The 21,162-nt window shown below is 39.9% G+C and overlaps 1 protein-coding gene across 1 annotated transcript in view; it reads left to right on the forward strand.

The window, feature by feature from the left end:
- The window catches only part of LOC145484219 (TNF receptor-associated factor 5-like), a 39,640-nt gene extending 19,599 nt beyond the window's left edge, over positions 1-20,041 (forward strand). The window contains exons 2-8 of the mRNA XM_081462855.1: positions 293-347; positions 8,824-8,925; positions 9,310-9,474; positions 10,201-10,278; positions 14,504-14,587; positions 15,751-15,828; positions 18,289-20,041. Coding sequence (XP_081318981.1) covers positions 293-347; positions 8,824-8,925; positions 9,310-9,474; positions 10,201-10,278; positions 14,504-14,587; positions 15,751-15,828; positions 18,289-19,446 — 1,720 coding nt within the window. The 3' untranslated portion in view covers positions 19,447-20,041. The remainder of the gene's footprint in view (positions 1-292; positions 348-8,823; positions 8,926-9,309; positions 9,475-10,200; positions 10,279-14,503; positions 14,588-15,750; positions 15,829-18,288) is intronic.
- The last annotated feature ends 1,121 nt before the right edge of the window (positions 20,042-21,162 follow it).

Consider the following 21,162-nt stretch of genomic DNA (forward strand, 5'->3'; position numbering starts at 1 on the left):
TGATTCGACAGGGCAGGCAAGGGAAGTTCAAATAAGTAACCGTTGGATACTTTTGTTCTGATAACTATTTCAGCAAATCTGGAGAGACTCTTTGTAAAGTGTGACACTCGCCCATTAGATCATTTACTCATTTCTTATTCATATTTGTACCCTATTATTTGTTTTATACAATTCACATTCCTACGCTTTTCACACATTTGTCACACACTTAACTAGTAATTTTTTATGGTATATAGATGAGGTAGAGCTGAGGGAATTACTCTGATTTTCTTCTTATCATTTCTTTCAACAGGCAAGAAGGCGAACCTTTACCTTGTCCCGTGGACAGGCAGACCTTGAACCGTGAGGTATATTAAATGCATGTCAATGTTCACAAGTCCATGACCATCGGTGTTTGTTTGATTGGAATAGGGCCCGTTAGAGTCTTGAACAAGGGACAGGGGATGATAAATGCGAGACTTTGCTAGACCCCGAGAGGAGCGTTTTCTTTACTAGCCCGAACAGATTTTGACTTTTTAAATTGCCACAAGGAGACCATCTGGAACTGGAAATTCAGCTATAACACTATACGTTATGATATCCTGAAACACGCTCCCTGTTTTCAATTTAGGCAATTGAGGAGAATTTCGGATTGGCCTTTTCTTGCAAAATTGAAAGTTGTGTTATCAAAATTCAATACATCAGGTGACGAGATGACCTCATTTATTAAAACAAGCCAACAAAATGCAATCACGGGACTTCGAGACGTCCTCAACCATACAAAAAATTGAGATCGCGGGACAGCGTTGTTGTAGAATGTTGTGAGCTGTGTAACCGCTTCTCCAGTAGTTTTCCAGTAGTTCAGTTGGATGAAACACGTTTGCAGTCGCTTGAATTAGAATAGAGCTGCGTTCTCGAGTTTTGGCTGGTTTATTGGCTCTAGAATATTACACTGGCGACGAGGTACGGACAAAACCATGGCATTGATCGGGAAAATCGAGGAATACAACGAGAAAGACAGCTGGATTGAGTACACCGAACGGCTCGAGCAGTATTTCGCGGCGAATGATATTACGGACAACAACAAGAAACGGGCGGTTCTGCTCAGTGTGTGTGGAGCGAAAACTTACAAACTCATCAGGAATTTGGTTAATCCAAGGAAGCCTACCGACAAGTCGTTCGTAGAGCTGGTTAACTTGGTAAAGAATCATTTGAATCCTAGACCATCATCTATCGTGTATCGCTTAAAGTTTAACAGCAGCTTTCGTCAGCGGGGAGAAACAATACAACAGTATGTCGCCGAACTGAGGAATTTATCGGAGCACTGCGACTTTGGCGACCAACTGGAGAAAATGCTGCGTGATCGACTGGTTTGCGGATTGAACGACGAACGGATACAGCGGAGATTGCTTGCTGAAAGTCAACTAGAGTTCAAGAAGGCGATGGAATTAGCCACCGCGATGGAAATTGCCGACAGGAATACACGTGATCTGATGGCTGGAAATCTGAGTGAGAAACCCGAAGAATCGCAAGTTAACCGCGTGACCCAAGACCCACCGAAACAGCCACCAAGGGATCCGAAAAGGTGGACAAAAGAATGTTATCGTTGTGCAGGACAATTCCACGATCCTGATAAGTGCAGTTATAAAGACGAAGAGTGCGAAGAAGGGTCAAAAGGCAAGCCAATGTCTCGGTAAGCGTAAACCGGAGTTTCGAAAGAGCGGCAGATTTGGAAATGCACATCACCTGGAGGCAACAGACGAGTCGGGTGAGGAAGAATGCGAAGAATACACGATGTTTCACATAAACGCCGCGGAGAGAGAACCGTTTCGAGTCGAGCTACAGCTGAACGGAGTTCAGACGAGCATGGAAGTGGACACTGGCGCCGCTGCTACGATCATCAACGAAGAAACCTACAAGAGAATTATTACAAGGAATCTGGTGAAGAACCGAAAGTAATTGGAAACTGCTAAAGTGAAGCTCCGAACGTACACAGGTGAATTAGTCAAGGTCATAGGAACTTTGAATGTTATTGTGAAGTATGAAAAACAAGAAGTGGAACTGCAAACACTCGTGGTGGAAGGATCTGGGCCTAACTTACTGGGAAGGGACTGGTTGACAGTCCGGGCCATTACCAGAAATAGATATGCGGTGACGTCATGAGAAATGGCAATATGGCCGCCAAAGCTAGGCACACTATACAAAGTCCCTTCCGAGCTCTTTTCGGGGCTTAAAAGCAGCCTTTTCCCTCAAGGCTTTGCACACAATACAATATAACAATGAAGTTTTAGTTGAGTGTGAAAAAAATGGCGGCTAGCGAAGCGTCTTCGAGTTTCGAGGCAAAAACCTCACTGTTTTGTACTATTTTTGCTCTGGTTTTTACACGACAAGACTCCAAATAGATGGAAAAATCAGGTACGTTGCAATTTTTTTTCCTCTTTGAAAAAAATATGTCGTTAATGTCTATAAATCTGCTTTCATTTGGTGGTATTTTTGTGTTGGTCCACGACTGCGTCGCTTGGTCCAAGGTTTTTAAAGATGAAGTACTGTAGTTTCGCCACGTGCGTCTGTTATTGACCGATCGCGCTGACCATGCAGTGGACCCGATTTCAAGCTGTGTTTACTTTATTCCCCGACAGGTAATGGAAAAGCACCACGATTTCCTCAAGAAACACTGTAGATAAGATATAAGGCCTCTTCAGAAAGAGACTTTTCTACCAAATCCGCGAAGTTGTCGGCAAAACCGTCGGAAGAGTTCAATATTTCTTGAACAAGACATTTGTGGAGGAAATTGAAAACGGGACCGTTGAGAAGATTGAAGAGTAAGTGTATTTCACTATTACATTGTACATAAGCTTATAAACAAATAACAGGCAGAAAAAGTCTGTAAATTGCTTAACCACTGTTTCACTTGGGTTTCCAAACTCGTGCTGCACAGCTGACGTAAGGTTTCGCCTACAGAGATAAGTGAAAAACTTGCCTGGTGCTTTTGTGGGCACAGACACTGTGGTCGTGATTTGTAATTGGGGTTTGGCTGACATCTTTTTTTTGAAAAGAAAACCTGTATTAGCCCTGGCTAAGAAATGAACTATTCCTTTGATTGATCCAAACTGCAGATTCAACTAAAGATCAGCAGCCTTCTCCTACCCTTACCTTGCCTATCAACCTAAGTAACAAATGCAATTCCACAAACTTAAAAGAAAACCAATACCCAATGCTATCCTCCTCCCTCCATAAAGCCATAAAGAATACAAAAAGATATCCCCCACCCCTAAAAATAATCCACAAGTTTGCTTGAAGTTAATTCTGCATGCTGAAAAACAAGTAATGAGTTGTGATTCATGGATAAAGGAAAATTAGGGCTGTTATTTATATTGCTTATATTTGTTTCATGACTATTTTTTTAAGTCATGCACAGGAGGAATTCAGGTATGTCAATATTAATTGTTACATTTTTTTTTTTTAAGCATAATAACCGGAGAGCCAAAGGCGTCAATGAAACCCACTGCTACACAGAAATAGGCGAAAAATAAAAGAGCAGGAGGTGATGCAGTCATTCCTTGCAACTGGCTATTGCGTGTTGAAAAGGAGGAGAAAGCTTCAAAAAAGTGACCAAAATAACAAATGCTATTGGGTCAGTATGATCTTCCATTGATGGTTTTCAAGACATGGAAATACGAGTAGGTATAAAACTCACTTTTGATACATGTAGCTGTGGTAAGGTACAACAAAACTTGGCTGAAAATTTAAATATAATTTGATACTTCCTTATTTTGAACAAAAGCGCAGCCACAAAAAATCCCCTTTAAATACAGATCTATCAATTCTAGTTTTATCATTACGGATAAAAATAAAAGATAAGAAAGTGAACCTTGCTTCTTGTTAATAAAAGGCTCTTTGTTAAAATTTACTCCCAGAAAGGTGGATATGGTTGGGGGTCTTGTGGAGGATCTGGCATGTACTGGCCTTGTACCTGCTTTGAGAATATTATGGTATCTTCCCCTATGATATTCCAAAAATTCAGTAAAGTATAATGACATCATGTAAAATAATACCGACTGAATTTCACTTTTGATGGCTATGAGTGTGCATTAACTATATTGGTCGCTAACTTCATGATTATTTTTGTCTTGCAGGTTATGGCAAGAAAGCAATAAAAGAGGAAAATGAAGTGTTATATGATGAAAATAACATAATCAAATGACTAATCAATGCTTATAGTAAAGTAGCTTTTGAATAAAAGAAACTGAAAATGCTTTTAGTGAATTAGTAGCTGTTTAATAACCTTGCTTGTCCACAGAACACAAATCCTGTGACAATTTTCGTGTGCAGAAGAGGGAAGTGTCTGAGGCAGCAGCAAAGAAAGATGTCTAAAATGGGATAGTTAAATTATAATAGTGTAGTGACATACAATATTTTTAAACCTGGATAAAAGTAAACATTTACTTTTATTACCTATTTTTCCAATGCACAAGGAATTCATACAATGTGAATAAAATATTGGAACTTTTGCTTAAGGACACTTGTAGCATCATGTTCTAAAATTCACTGAAAAACTTCCATATATGATATGACACATGGAAAGGATGAAATAAATTTCCCGTTTTAAAACAATTCTAACCTGTTCTACATTGAATCACAAAAAGTTGAGATTGTTGAGATTCACTGCCCCAGAGCACATGTTGAAAAAGGGTTAAGATTTAAGAAAAGAAATGAATAGAAAATTCACAAAAATCCACAAAAATCCACATAACTGCAAATGTCTTCATTACCTGATAGAGATGATATAAAATCAATATTTCAGCTAGATTACCTTTCATATTGCAACAGTAAACAGCTTAGCTTAAATTAAAAGTGGTGATCAGCGCTGTCGAGGCCAAAATTAGTCTTTGTTGATCTTCGGCAGTCCTGGGTTGCGAAAACGATACCTCGTGCAAAGTAAGTCGCATTAGTACAGTTTATCTTAACTTTATCGAAACTAAGCTTTTATACGATAGAGGAAAATTGGTTCGAATCGGGGGTAAAATTAATTACACGAATAAATCGAATCCAAGGAAAACGCCTAGTAGTTCGAATTATTCGCAGGTTCCAGAGATCACGGGATTAATAGATGGGGAGGATTCCACCGTATTATTATTGTAGTTTGTTATGCGACGTCCCCGCCGACATAGATTTCTTTTCGCTCGCCATTCCTCTCGGTCTTAGTCCTTTCGCGGTCCAGGCAATGTTTAGGTTTTGCGTGAGCCAATCAGAGTACAGGAAATCATATACCCATTTCTGGTAATGCCCCGGACTGGTTGAGAGTTCTGACACTCAATTGGAAGGAGTTGTTCAAAATGCAAGTTGTCAACAACAACCAAGAGTCTTCACGTGAAAAATTGGTTGACCGGTACTCAGAAGTGTTTAGAAAAGGACTTGGGACCTTCAAGGGCCCAAAGGCGAAAATTCATGTGGAATCAGATGCACAACCAAAATTATTGAAGGCGAGACCAGTGCCATATTCTATGACGGGGAAGACTGAGACTGAACTCAAGAGGCTACAAGATGGGGGAACGATTGAACCGGTTCAGTTCTCGGAATGGGCTGCTCCCATTGTACCTATTTTGAAATCAGACGACTCAATTCGCATCTGCGGAGACTACAAAACAATTGTCAATCAAGTGTCAAAACTGGACAGTTATCGTATCCCGAAGGTTGAAGACCTCCTGGCGACACTAGGAGGAGGTGAAAAATTCACGAAGTTGGACATGAGCCAAGCCTACCAGCAGCTTCTTCTTGATGATGAATCTAAACAGTACACCACCATTAACACACACAAGGGGTTGTTCCAGTACAACCACCTACCCTACGGGATATCGTCAGCACCAGGAATATTTCAGCGGAACATGGAGAATCTACTGCAGAACATTCCTTGTGTAATCGTCCGGGTGGATGATATCCTAGTGTCCGGAGCCTGCGATGAAGATCACTTAAACAATCTGGAAGAAGTCTTAAAACGACTAGCAAGTGCTGGCTTACGACTTCGGAAAAACACGTGTGTGTTCATGGAACCTCAAGTAACCTACCTGGGCCACAAGGTCAGCAAAGAAGGTATTCAACCATTGGATGACAAGGTCGAAGCGATCACCAATGCACCAGCACCCAAGAATGTGTCGGAACTCAAATCGTACCTAGGCATGATTAACTACTACCAGAAATTCCTGCCTAACCTGTCGAGCGTGTTGGTTCCATTGCATGATTTACTACGTAGAGAGACCCGCTGGCATTGGGGTAAAGAGCAGATGCAGGCTTTCCAGAAGTCTAAGGATTTCCTGAAGTCCTCTAGACTCCTTGTCCATTATAATAGTCAGAAGAAGTTAAACTTGGCATGCGATGCATCACAATATGGCTTGGAAGCTGTTCTCTCGCATCGAATGGATGATGGCTCAGAACATCCAATCGTATATGCTTAAAAAGGACACTGTCCAATGCAGAAAGAAATTATTCCAATCTTGAGAGAGAAGCCCTTTCCCTAGTATTTGGTGTGAAGAAATTTCACCAGTACATTTGCGGCAGACATTTTAGTCTGGTGACTGATCACAAACCATTGGAATCATTGTTCAATGAGAAGAAGGCCACACCGCCTATGGAAGCAGCTAGAATTCAGCGTTGGGCCTTGACTCTAGCTGCATACAACTACTCCATTAAATACAAACCAGGACAAGAACATGCCAATGCTGATGCCCTCAGCTGACTACCCTTGCCAGTTAGTCCTTCAACTACACCTTTGCCTGCAGAAACTGTGTTTGCAATGGAACTCCCCAATTCAACACCAGTGAGTGTGAATGAGATCAGAACCGGAACCAGATGCGATCCAATATTGTCACAAGTAATCAAGTTCGTTCAGCATGGTTGGCCTAATCACAACTCAGATGAAGCATTGAAGCCCTACTTCACTAGGAAAGATGAATTAAGTGTTCAAGATGAATGTTTGCTGTGGGGCAATCGCGTAGTGGTCCCCCTTAAGGAAAGCGCAAGAGTGGTAGAAGAGTTACACGAGACACACCCTGAAATTTGCCGTATGAAGGCGTTGGCGAGAAGTTATGTGTGGTGGCCAAAAATGGATGCAGACTTAGAGCAGAAGGTTCACCAGTGCAATCCCTGCCAGGAAAACAGGAAGTCCCCACCAGAAGCCCCTCTACATCTCTGGGAATGGCCTCATAAACCATGGGTTCGACTCCACCTAGACTATGCGGGTCCGTTCCTTGGAAAATTGTTTCTCATTGTGATGGATGCCAACTCCAAGTGGATGGAGGCGTTTCTAATGAATACGTCAACTTCAAGTGCTACCATTGAGAAATTGAGAATCGCTTTCGCGACACCCGGCCTACCGAAAATTGCCGTCACAGACAATGGTAGCAACTTCGCGAGCAAAGAGTTTGGAGATTTACTCAAACAGAACGGGATCCGTCACATAAGAACAGCACCCTACCACCCAGCGTCTAACGGACTGGCTGAGAGAGCGGTACAAACATTCAAGGAGGGAATGAAGAAGATGAGTGGAGGAAGTGTGGAGACACGAGTTTCAGAATTTCTAGCTCGTTACAGAATCACCCCGCAGACTTCAACAGGAGTGTCCCCTGCAGAATTACTTCTAGGAAGGAAACCCAGATCAAGACTAGACCTAGACTACCCCGAAATCGGAAGGAAAGTGCGACAAAGCCAAGCTTCTCAGAAACAGGCACATGACTGGTACGCTAAGGAACGCACCATGCAGGGAGGGAAGCAGTTTACGCAAGCAACTTCCGAAGAGGACCAAGGTGGTTACTTGGAATCTTGAAAGAGTCAACAGGTCCAACTTCCTTCGCAGTTCAGCTAGAAGATGGCCGACTCTTGAGACGTCTTCAAGACCACCTTATACAGCGATCCTGCATTCCCCAAGCGCCTATTGCTGATCAAGAGGTTCCAGCAGACCCAATTCCAGCATCGCCGGCAGCTGAACAGCCAGAATTGCAGTGGGAAGAAACCCCAAGGCAGCCAGCTTTTCCAGTGCAATCAACTACGCAAGGCATTCCAGAGAAGCGTGAGCCCACTAGAAACAGACACGCCCCTCGATACTTGGCTGATTTTGTTACTAAGAGACTTTTTAGGTTATTAGGACAGAGACACTTGAGAACTGCAACCTAAGTTTTGTCGTTGATTTATAGTCCTAGTTTTCATGGCTTAGTGGGGGAGTGCAGAATGTTGTGAGCTGTGTAACCGCTCCTCCAGTAGCTTTTCAGTAGTTTAGTTGAATGAAACACGTTGTCAGTCGCTTGAATTAACATAAAGTTGCGTTCTCGAGTTTTGGCCGGTTTATTGGCTCTAGAATATTACAGTTGTGAAAAAATCGTGACTACGCACATAACCGCTAAAAAACGAAACTGCGAGTCCGTGAAATTCGGCTAAAATTTTACAAGACCCAGAAGTTTTGAAGGACCATTCCCTACCCTTTCAACAGGTTATATTACCATAGACCCTTGGTTATAACTTCTCTCAACTCTTTTTATAGACCGAGCACTCTGCCGCCAAAACTTGTTCTTTAGAAATTGCCGGAAACCTTTGATAAAATCGGCGCGGGATAAGTGATGGTAGATCTCAAAGTCAAGTAATTTATTCATAAATAATTACTCTCTTGATAATTAGTTATATTTAATTACTAATTGTGTAATTATAATTGCTAATTAATCTTTAAGTAATTATTCGTAATGATTACACAATGTGCATGCTTCCTTACGTTCGGCGATCAAGCACAATATTCAGAGTTCTTTGTGAAATTGTACAATTCAATCTCTCAATAGTCATAGACGTTCTGTTCCCTTTTAGGATATCTTTCCAGACAAAGCAACGGAGCGGAAGATTCTATCGTTGATCATAAAATGTCCAAGTGATGGTTGCGGGTGGACTGGTGAATTAAGATATAAAGAGGTACAGATTGTTTGTTTAATATCAGTGGAAGGAGAAATAGCACCATCAAATTCCAACAATAAATCTCCCTCCTGGACCTCAACGCCCAACTCAGGTCGACATCAAGATGATCCAAATATAACGCTGCAAAAGCTCTTGAAAGTGTCAAATAGTAGATAGTAGATAGTTAATGTAAACTAGTCGTTTCTGGCTTAGCCCATCTTCAGCATGCGAAAAAAGCGCGTACGTACACGTGCGCACGAAGTACAGAGTAGCCAAAGGCGTGCTGTGACGTATGACTTTTCATATGAATGATGGTTGACTTGTTTTAAATAACACAGACGGTGAATAAGTGATCTATTGAAGGTAAACCATATTAACCAGAGCATGTTGGTTTTCCGACAGACTCACTTGGCATCCTGCCCTTTTAGAGATGTTCCCTGCACCAACGAAAACTGTCAAGTTACATTGAAACGGAAAGAACTCGGTGAACACGTAAGTTTCACGTGCCAGTGGAGGATTGTACCGTGTGAACTATGCAGTGAGCCACACCCAATGTGTCAAATGGAGGTAACAGTAAACCGATGAAAGCTTTGCTTAAATAGATTGTAAAACGTTAACTAAATACAGTTTGAGCCGAGTGACCTTGAAACCAGTCAGCGCGCGCTTAACAAACCTTCAAACTGGCATCTTTATTAATAAAGGACTTTTCATGATCTGTTCTTCCTCATTGGCTTGCGTTTATTGTGTACATTCCTACAAATCATTAATTAAATCTAATGGAAAATAAAAAAAAGAAAATGATCACATGTTGTCAGTATGCAAATACGGAAGTACTCGTCTTAGTACTCTCCAAAATAATGTAGTGGTTTTCTCGCGCCCTGATTGGCTCATCAAACTCGGGATATCATTTGCTCTTTACTTCCAATCTAAAGGTTTACCCTTTTCTTCATGTGGAAAAATTAGAATAAGCTACTGGTTTAGCAGATTTGTTAGATAGCTTTTCCAACTAAATAAGAGTCACTAAGAAAATCGCTAGAATATGGGCGAAAATGTTTGTTAACTATCCGAAATCGAGAAGTTTACAAAAACAAGAAACTCTCCATATTTTGGTACGTCAATATTTTTTTAATTTAGTAAACACGTACAGTTATTCAACTCCACTGCGGGAAAGAACGCAAGGTTTTGCCGTTTTCTGGAAAAAAAAATGAGATGCTTTTGACCTACTGTACCAAAAATTGTTTACGCAGGTGATGTTATGAGAACTGAGACATATTGACTTCTTTTTACTTTTAGGATCATGTGCGAAAAAAATGTAAATTGCGTCCATTACCATGTCCATACAAGTGCGGCGCTTTAAACCTGAGAGACGAGGTGAGGGTGACGAATCAGTGTTTTCTTGTAAATTCCATGACTATTTGCAACAGGACAACATAATCATCAACATCCTCCTCGTCCTCACCTAAATCATCATTATCATCATCATCATTGTCATAATCATCATCATCATCATCATCATCGTCTTCATCATCAGCGTCATCATCATCAACAGTAGAGGGTTTCAACAACATTAATAATCATTCACGTTTGCTTGAATGGTAACGAACACAGATTCCTTCATTGGTTTTCGGGTGTGTCTATAAATTCTGTTCAGCTATATAACTGAAAATTGATAGCGACTGGACATTTAGTAATATTATTATTATTATCTTCATCATCATTATTATTATTATTTCGCTACGTTTTGCTTTAACTCAGTTTATTCTAAGCACCTATCATAATAAATAGGTTTGAGTGTTAAAATGTTGAGACATATTCGTATTTAAGAGTGCCTGCTTGTAAAAATCAGACAAATTCTTAATTTTGCCGCAAGGGTCGAAAACTTGATTTCGCTCATATTCTTATGGTAGATAGGCTAGGGCATGACGAAAACTATGGATAGTTTTTTTTGGCAAAATATTCTTTTATTTCAAAGAAATATCCAAATTACCAAATTCCGTTAAAATCGTCATTTGACGCACCATTTTATTAAGCACGTTTGAGAGCCTCATATGCAAAACCACATCATTCTTCCGTCTTTAAGACACTCAAATAGTTTTGTGCAATGTTTAAATGTGTAGTGGGATAATTTTAGGGAATGTTGCGTTTTCTTTTTAGGTGCAAAATAATTAAATTTCAAAGACATGTATTTCATAAACTTAAAAGTACTTCGTGAATATAATTAATTTTCACCATGTGCGAAACCTTCAAATGGATTAAACTTCTGGTGCTTGAATTGCAGAGGGATGGTCTACAGATTCCTGTAAAAATTTCTTTGGGCAAATGATTGTGAGCGACGCGAGTGCTTTTCAAAGTACGTCAAAAATGCAAATATTTGACCATCGTCAAATTTCGATTTACGGATTAGACATATATTTTAGCATGTGCCACATGACTTGACCTATGATAAGTTAAAATAGACACAGAGCTGATAATTTCGAAATGTTCTAACCTTATTTGCTGTAAAAGGCAATAATAACAGTAGTTTTTGTCATGCCCTAGGCTATCTACAATGAAAATATGAGCGAAATCGAATTCTGGACCCCTGCCGAGTTATTTTCCATTCTTATGGACAGGGACTCTTAATAGACGCCGGGCCGCGAAAAAAAAAACCTGACTGCTTCATTTGAACACTAAGTCTTTCCTCATACATGAAATGTGCCTTGAACACTAAAATAAACACATTAAGTGATTTGTTGAAGGGAGAGCAAATTGTAATTGGTTTTTATAACTAGCACAAAGTCTGCCGGACGTTTTCAATTTCTATTTAAACTGGAGGTAGAGGGTCTGGAAGGGTATTTTCAGGATCCGGGATTTGATTAAAATACGGTGTGGGAGTCGGGAAAACGATAAATATCTTGACGGGTCCCAGGATTTGACTGCTCCCAGGAAGTGGGACTCGCGAAAATTTCGGGCACGGGATGCGGGATTTTTTTTGCCTGTCTGTCGGGAATTCGGGAAATCGTCACGACCCAAATAAACGTTCTAGCGGCCAAAGAGAATCAACCAAGCGAGCGCTAAGTGGTGTCTCCTTTCGAGCCAAACTACACAGTGTGCCTGGTTAATAGTTATCTAATTGAAACTGTCAGAGGGTATTTTCTTTAAACGAGATGCCAGAAAAGTGCACGTGGTGTAATAGCATACCAGTTACTGACTCGATGCACAATTGACTCAATTGCTCAAGCTCTTCAGTCCTTTCACAGGTTCACATTTATTCTAATCTTGGGGCGAATTTTTCAACAACTTAACCGCTAGATTGCCCGGGATATGGCAAATAGTGATGCCAGCTCTACTACAGTAAGAGTTTTGGTCTCGTTTTATCTTGCGGTCACCGACGATACTTCTAGTTCTAGCGTCAGAACCTTGGGCATCCACAAACTGAAATTCAATGTTCCGTGAGCGACGAACACAAAGACCAGTTCAACTTTGTGAAAAACTTAAAAACCTTCACTTGGCAGAAATCGCTAAGAGTAAAGGCCTCGGAGAAAACCCCGAGGTCACGATTGCCATATTGTGCTCTTTCATCAGACTGAGGTACAAAAAGCTATTTCTTTTTGCAGGAGCCTTTAAAAATTGACAATTAAGTAGTTACTTTTGATAATGCATTGTTCGTGCTAGTCTTACGCAGCTCGTTTACACCTAGCTAGTTCTCAGGTATGTCACTTAAGGTGGAAGAAAAAAAAGATATATTTCAAATAAACATAGTAGGCTTAAAGATTTCCCACTGGCCGCAGGCAGAACAGATATCTTTTTACAGGCATGACCAAGGAGTAGAACAAGGGTCTACCAAGGAACAACTCAGCCTAGTTGTTAGTGCCGAACTTGAACCCGCGACCTCCACATTTCAAGTCCGTCGCCCTGACCATTCGGCCACGCTACCTCGAGGGTCTGGAAAGGGGGGGTCCTGATCCCACATTCCCGCTCCTTTTTTTGTTGTGATAACAACAACATATACAAGATTTGTATCGACAAATACACAAATTATTAGCTGGTTTTAGTTCCATTTTTTATCCTCTGTTGTGAAATAACAAAACTATGAACTGAGATAATGTGTATCACGGCCAAGTTGTAAAAAGTTAATTTCAAATATGCCTGTTGCTTGTTCCAGTTTACCTTAAAAAAAAAAAAAATACGTTTTGCTTGTTCCAGTTTATCTAGGAATTTTAAAAGTTCAGACTATTGAAAAATAAAATGAAGTTGAGAACGCTTGAATCGCGAAATTAAGTACCCACGAAATTAAGTACTAGAAAAGGTATTTCCTACAATCTACATTTTTTTAGGGATAAAAATAATAATAATAATAATAATAATAATAATAATAATAAACTGGCTTGACTCGTGTTTGACTAGGGGTTGATATTTCACCACTATAACTGTGAAGTTTAAAATTACTCGCTTGCTTGAGAAACGAAAAAAAAAAGAAAAAGTGAAACAACAACAACGACAAAGGCTAAGGAAAATAGGCTGAAACGTTTACAGGCTGAGATAAAGTCCTTGACTCATTTTACGCCCTAAAGGCCTGCAAACGAGTAATAGGCTATTAATCGATTCCAAGAAATGTAATCACAGGCAGAATCGCTTGAGCACATCGATTCGATTGAATTTCGTACGACTTCAAATGCAGGACATTTAGCTCAATTGTAATATAGCTAGTGCTTCTCAGTATAACGACTGCCTGGGTACACGCAGTAAGGCGTCTAGTCTTATAAAGAAAACTGAGTGAATTTCAGTATGTATATGATAAATCATTTTTATCCACAAATGTGACCATACCATTCTTGATAACATTTTCTTCCCCTTACTGTACCTAAATTTGTTAGAGAGTGATCGAAACATCTTCGGATCTTCTACAGAAGTCCTCGACAATTTTCGGTTGTCTTCGGAAATCTTCGGACATCTTCGGAAATGTTTGGTAAATGTTCGAAAACGTTCATCTGGCCTTCGGACACATTTTGGAAAATCTTCAAAAATCTTTGGAAAGTTGTCGGAAATCTTCGGAAAATCGCCAAAAACGTCGTTATGTATTAAAAATTTTATATAATAAAAAGAAAATTGCATGGTCGTTTGGAGATTCGAAAGTTCTCTTTTCGTGTTGAAAAATACTTCACGAGTGAGCACAGCCAACTCGTGAAATATTTTTCAACACTTGAAGATAAATTTCGTATCTCCGCACGCCCATGTAATATCCTCTACTTTGTTAACCACTTCATCGTAATTGACATTATTTTCCTAAGGGGATGCTCTGATGAAAATGTTAGCGTTTTTTATAAAATTTTTACAGAGCTCTGTTTCTTTAAAGACGCTTACAACATTTCTCCAAAATTTTACTAGACTGCCTCCTGAAGGGTAGTGAAAAAAATTACGACAAGAGTCCTGTTTCAGAACTGGTACCACTTAGGCGTGAAAAACACATCAAGCCACGCCCACAAAACAGGATCTTGGTACCTCTTACGGGTTCTTTTCAAAATTTCCGACATGCACCCCCGTCTTCCCCCTCCCCATCTCAGATGTTTTGGTAGGGAAAATTCACGAGCCTTGTGGTGTTCTGTTTTAATTGCAGGAGATGCAGGATCATCTTGAAACATGTGTACGCTACCCAGTGAAGTGTCCAAACAACTGCAAAGAAGTGATTCCTCGTGAAACGGTGGGTCACCTCAGTACTCCCTCTTGTCTGGTCTTGTTTGGTCTTCGGAAATTATAACAATGTTGCTTTTCGCCTTTTCTTTGTGATTAATTATCGTTCTTAGATGTGTCATTAAACACCCTTTTTTTTCCCGTTGAAGTCACCGTTAAATGCTTGAAAGCATGAATACGTAGTAGCAAAACAAGTGAGAACACGGTTTCACTTTGTTCCTCTCATGGACCAGATTACTTATTTACATGTTACAGTAAAGGTCACCGTGCCGTCGTCCCTTGAAAAAGTATTTGATTAATTTTAATGAACTATCTGATGGCTTTCTTCATAGAAGGCTAACAGAAATGCAAGCTGGAAATATGAGCTAGGACGGGGTGTATAAGGTTTCATTGAGCTGTACATGTTTGCTTGCTATACGGAAGCTGTTAAAAGGTTGAAGAACTTATTTGTAACTAGTAGAATTCTGCTATTATGCTGCAATCTGATTAGTTGAGATACTCTTTAACTAGCAGCCATTACTGTGCAATAGCTAGAGGTCGCCCACATAATTCTCTATTTTCCAATTGCCCACAGTTCACTCTGTTTGCCCCCCCCCCCCAAAAAAAGATTTTTTTTTTTCATAAACTATTGTTGTGTAATGCTCTTGGGAGTATGCAGACCTCCCAAGAGCATTTCACAACAATAGTTTATGCAAAATTTGGAGGGGGGGGGGGGGGACAAACAGAGTGAATTATGGGCAATTGGAATATAGAGAATGAATCTAATGTTTCGGGAAAGATTAAAAAATTTTTAAAATCTCACAATTTTTTAATGAACTGATGAACACGCGTGCGCAAGCATGAATTTTAATACTACTTTGAGAAGTGACTGCAAATGATATGAAAAAAATATATGGTAGAATTCTATTAAGAATACTAGATTATAAGTTTGAGATTTCTATGAGATGATAGTTGATGAGGATGAAAGCCAAATCAACTATCACCTCACGCACAGACTGAAATCTCGAGCTAATAATCTAACTGTTAAATAGTAACCTTGAGCTTACAATGTTATTGTCAATTAGTATTATTGTTAAAAAGATGCCAAGAAGCTGTCAACAACAGACAGCAGTACAACAATCGTGATTGTAAACAGCGTCAACCAAATGTGCTCATGTCATCATTGTCTTGCAGGTCTCAAGTCACATTGAAGACTATTGTCCCTTGACCAAAATCCCGTGTTCATATGAATGGATGGGCTGCCGCAAAGAGGTAAAATGTTTTGGCTAAGTTGAATACAGCCACGTTATGACATTTCCCAAACGCCAAGGCAAGCTCTTTAGAGGATTGGTTTTCAGTTGTAACACTGAACCGGTTCAAGTGACGGCAGGTGCACGTCTTTTACCCTAGAAGGTTAACGTAGTGCAACTGGCGACAGCGTGTTTGTCAGGGCACTAGAAATTGCACTTGTTGATCGCTGTGTTCATTGAGTGGTCTCCTCTGTAAGGAGATTTGCGGTACAATATTACCACTGACTAGTGTAGCTTCCGTAAGCTGGTCTTTAATATCAACGTACCAAAAAGGGTACGATAAAACGTACAATTCCAAAGAACCGTGCAAGGCACGTTGAAGAACTGTTTGGTACTACGGTCCAAAGTGCAAAAACAAAAACTCGCTACCTTCCAAAAAACGTCCCATCTGCGATACCCTGGGGAAATGTCACGTGACACTACAAACCTGGATGTGACAAACCGGATGTGACAAACGGTAGCCACAACTAGCTGGGGACCTCTTATAGTTTCATGAGAAGATCAAGGTACATCAGGAGTCATAATTGGGGACGGAGACTGTAAGCGCGCGGCATTTCAAGTATTGGGGTTGTCCCCATGATATGGGACAATAATTCTATTTTTAGAACAAATTGCGCCATCGCCTGCGGAACACGCGCGTACATGCTGCGAGGATTTCTGCGGATGTCGCGCGGGGGAAATGGCGTCCGAAATTCCCGAAACATTTCATGTTTTTGGCCCATAACTCAACGCGTTTACGTCTGTTGGAATTTTGCTTAATTAAGTATTTTCGTCGTAAGCTGCTCCAGTTTGAGTGAAGTAAGACCGTGTCGAATTTAGGTATGTTCCGCTTTAAGCTTATATATATCGCTGACCAAGTTGTGTTTCGACGGATGCTTCTTTTAAATGAGCTGTACATTACTCCACTTTAAATTTCACATATGTTGAAGATTAACAGCTTTTCCATTACACAGCGAAAAACTAGCTGGATATGTTTAGATATAGCAGAGCTTCAGGACTTCATGGTTTCCTAGCTCCTCTTACCATACGCTTGCGAGGAATTTGCCAGTCTATCGCGACCGAAAAGTAAAACAAAATAATTGCTAGTTTGAGTTTCGCCTGAATTGTAGGCAACACTTAATGTTTCATCAAGGCCCAATAACTTTACGTCCGTAGATACTGCTCAGTTTTATTTGTGTAAAAATCCACTAAATTCTCTGTTGTCGATGAATGAGAGCGCCCGCCAATGGATTTTTTGTACAGTCAGTAAACATGACAAATTGGACTTCTACCGCACTTTCGTGTGAAAGCGTACATCGAACTCAAACAATAACTCTATAGTTTTTAAATATGTTTAAGATTGATAAATGTTTGAGAACATATTAAAAGCTAAGCTGGAAATACGTGAATAAAGCAGAAATAATCAGCAAAGTTACAATGACGCTTTCTTTAATCAACTTCGAGTTACGATTTCGATTTTGTTGATCGAGTTATCAAAACTCCTGTCTATTTTCATTTTCGCAGTGTAAAACTTCATTATGCTTAAGTTGAAGAAACACACATGATGTTAGTAGCCTTTTTTGCGTTCGTGAAATTTGTTGCAGCATCTCAGCACAAAAGATAACGAAAGAAATCTTTGTCAAGATTTGTTGACAATTGAAAACACCGACTCGGAATTGAAAGTGCGCGAGCTGCACTATGCAAATGAGCAAATTGTACGCGTACGCGTCAGACTTTCCTTTCAAAAACTTTTGCAAACTCGCCAAACAAGCAGAAACAATAAGAAACCATCTAAACAGGTTTTGGTTATGATTAACCATTGTCTGAGAAACTCACAAATTAACTCGATACCAGAGTATAGAGTTTTCTTGCTATATTCTTGAGTCAGAACAAACGCAAAAACATACGCGTAAGCTTACAACAAGCGCGAGCAGATCTTATTATTCATTCCCAGCGCGAGATTGAAGTCTTGTTTTCGACCCTGAAAAACCCACCTTTTCCGTCAGCTCAGAGCATAAAACTACATATAAGCGCCCTGGTTCGTATTCCCTGCCTTATTCCCTGCCATCACGGTGAAAAATACGCAAGAGACTCTCGCAACTCCCACCATTTGATCACGCAACGTGACAGCATCCACGTGAGAGCCCCCGACATGTGCGTGGATCCGCGCGGATATATGACGTCAGGATGGCGCAATTTGTTCTAAAAATAGAAAAATTGTCCCATATCATAGGTATGCGCGGATCCCAAGACTTACGGTCTCCGTCCCCGATTATGGCTCCTGGGTACATATACCTTTGATCTAAATCGGAAAATCTATTGAACGCTAAAAAGAAAAAAACGAGGATGGATTAAAAGGAAAGAAACGTTACAATTATAATAGGTATGAATGAGTAGCTTTGTTTTTAAGGAAGAAAAAAAAAGTATAGCATTTTATTTTCAGGTGCAGAGAGATCAACTTGAATCACACATTGAACGTGCAACTATAGGTCACCTCGATTTATCGTGCGGTAAGTTACGGGAGACCCAGGAAAAATTGAAAGAGCAGATAATGCATTTCGAAAAACTTGACGCTAGGATAATTGCCAATTTAAATTTAAACGAGTATCTTGAAAGGCAATTAAATAATATTCAACAACAGCAACAGCAACACCAACAGAGCGCTGGTATCCTTCAAAAGCAGCTCGAGCAAAAAGTAAAAACGTGCCAACAGCAACACCAACAGAGAGTTGATACTCTTCAAGAGCAGCTTGAAGAAGTAAAAACGTGCCAACAGCAACACCAGCGGAGGGTTGGTATCCTTCAAGAGCAGCTTGAACAAGTAAAAGCTTGCCAACAACAACACCAGCGGAGAGTTGCTATCCTTCAAGAGCAGCTTGAACAAAAAGTAAAAACTTGCCAAACAAAACTAGAGCAGAAAATATTTTTGGTTTGCTTGGTGTTGGGAGTGGTGTTGGGACTGGTGTTTTTATGGCTGACCAAACTTGAAGATAGAATCCAGAAAAAACAAGAAGAAAAAGTAAGTGTTATTCAGAGTCTGCATGAAAATGATGTAGGTATGGTGGATTTGTTTAACACAAATCTAAGCAATAAACCGTTGATATTAGAGTTGGATCCAGAGGTATCCCGCATTTTTATATGGAAGATAACAAGCTTTGAAGACAAATTGAGGCAAGGAAAAAACAATGAATTGAAGTACATTGAAAGTGTTCCGTTTTACGCGCATGGCTACAAATTAATGCTAAGATTTTATCCAAATGGCGTTGGCGCTGGAAAGAACACTCATCTCTCTATAAGTGTTGCTATAATGAAAGGTGAATATGACGCCATATTACCCTGGGGGTTCTCCAAAAATTTTACATTTACGTTAATCGATCAGCAAGATAATCCAAATCTACGACAAAACGTTGTTATGGGATTAACTGTAGACCCAAAAGATAAACTCTTTAAAAAGCCTGTAGAATATGAGACCCGTTTAGGGCGTGGATTCCCAAAATTTGTATCACATAATGACCTCAGAACAAGACGCTTTATTGTTGATGACACCTTATTCATTAAATTTCAAGTAGATTTACCAAAAGCTAAGAAGTCATGGTTTTAGCTTTAACAGTTTACACCTTAAAGGCTGCTAATGGTGTGGTATGTCAATTTTCTTGGAAAAGAATGTTTTCTTGGTGACTTTATTTTGACAGGCATGCTTTTTCAACTTTGGAATTTTCTTGTTTTTATCAGTAAGATGTAACTTTATGTAGTTGAGGTTTTTTCATTTTTTATGACTTTTTGAGACCAATTTATGTCTTCATAAATTCTAGTTAATGGGACAACCGTGAGAATTACGTGTGGATTACGTGACATGCAGTAACATAGGGTAGGGTTTCAAAAGCCAAAGTTCAATTCTGATCATGTGCGTCCATAGTGCAATCTGCAGGCTGAGCCAATCAGGGTAGTCTTTATTTCGCTGTCAATCAACTCCTAGTGCATTGACCATAAGCCTCGTGTTTATTCATTCCATCGCTCTAACAGGCAAACATAGTATCGCATACTTTAGTTTGCTTTGTTCTAGTACAATTATTTTCCCACCCCCTCCCCTTGCCTATGTCATAACCATGTCATGCACGATAGTACACACACATATACTTTACTTCTTATCCAGACTTATGTTGCATGATGTTACATATAAGATGTATTGAATATGAAATGTTATATATACAAAATATATTGCTGTAAGTTTAAAATGAGATGCATGATATATATTAGATGTTACAGTTAGCAGCCAACGCTATTCAGACGTGCTGCATATTTGCATCATAGACACTTAACGAATAGAGTAGCCCTGTCTACTCTCATAGACTAGGTATATACCTGTATTATGGAGTTAGGATTCGGTTCTATTCGTGTTTTATTGCACATTTTCTTGAAATGAATTGTTAACGAATCCTCGTCTAAGCCTTTGGTTCAACATATCGCTACTCTCTAGTTTATCCGTATCTCACAATGTCATTGCGATCTTATATAAGTTGTTACAGTTTGCAGTTGTGTTATGTCCCAGTTTGACCTCAGCGGCTTCCCTGTGCCCAAGACGCATAACGAACCGATAAGCTATGCCTGCTATTGAGATCTACACAATTGGATTCTAGAGTAAATCTTAGGTGTAAATCTTTTCTACGTTCTGTAATCTTGAACTGATATAGATAAATAAACGTTGAATTGGGATGAAATGCTCCCATACAGGTCATTCTTATCCCCATAGACTCACAGAATGGATTGGTTACCATGGTAACGATGAGTCTAAACTACCTTACTTGTTTAAGGACCTCTTTCAGGGTATTGTGACCTGCAGCCCTGAGGAGGATTAAGGTCCATTCCCAAGGTATTGGGATCTGCAGCCCTAGAGAGGAGTAAGGACCTCCCGCAGGGTATTGTGATCGGCAGCCCTAAAAAGGAGTAAGGAACTCTAGCAGGGTATTGTGATCTGTAGCCCTCACGAGGAGTAGGACCTCTCTTAGGAGATCGTGATCTGCACCCCTAGATAGAAAGGGGGTGAGGGGGGTTTTGACCCCTCCCATCTTACCCATCTAAACTAGTATTCTGTTAGTGACACTGGCCTCTTGGAGTACTTCATTCCCAACCCCTTTCCCCACATTTATTGTTGTCTGTGTTTCTGTTTCTCATGTGTTGTAAGCATTAATCATTGTAATTGATTTTACGAGCTTTGAGTTGACTTTGATGGTTTTCGAACGTTTTCGAAAATCATGAAATCCAAGATGTCTAGATAAAATAAAAGAATTTTTTTCAATTTGATACTATAACTGTAAAT

This window comes from Orbicella franksi, chromosome 4 (genome assembly GCF_964199315.1).
Source record: "Orbicella franksi chromosome 4, jaOrbFran1.1, whole genome shotgun sequence".
In the NCBI taxonomy this organism is placed as follows: domain Eukaryota; kingdom Metazoa; phylum Cnidaria; class Anthozoa; order Scleractinia; family Merulinidae; genus Orbicella; species Orbicella franksi.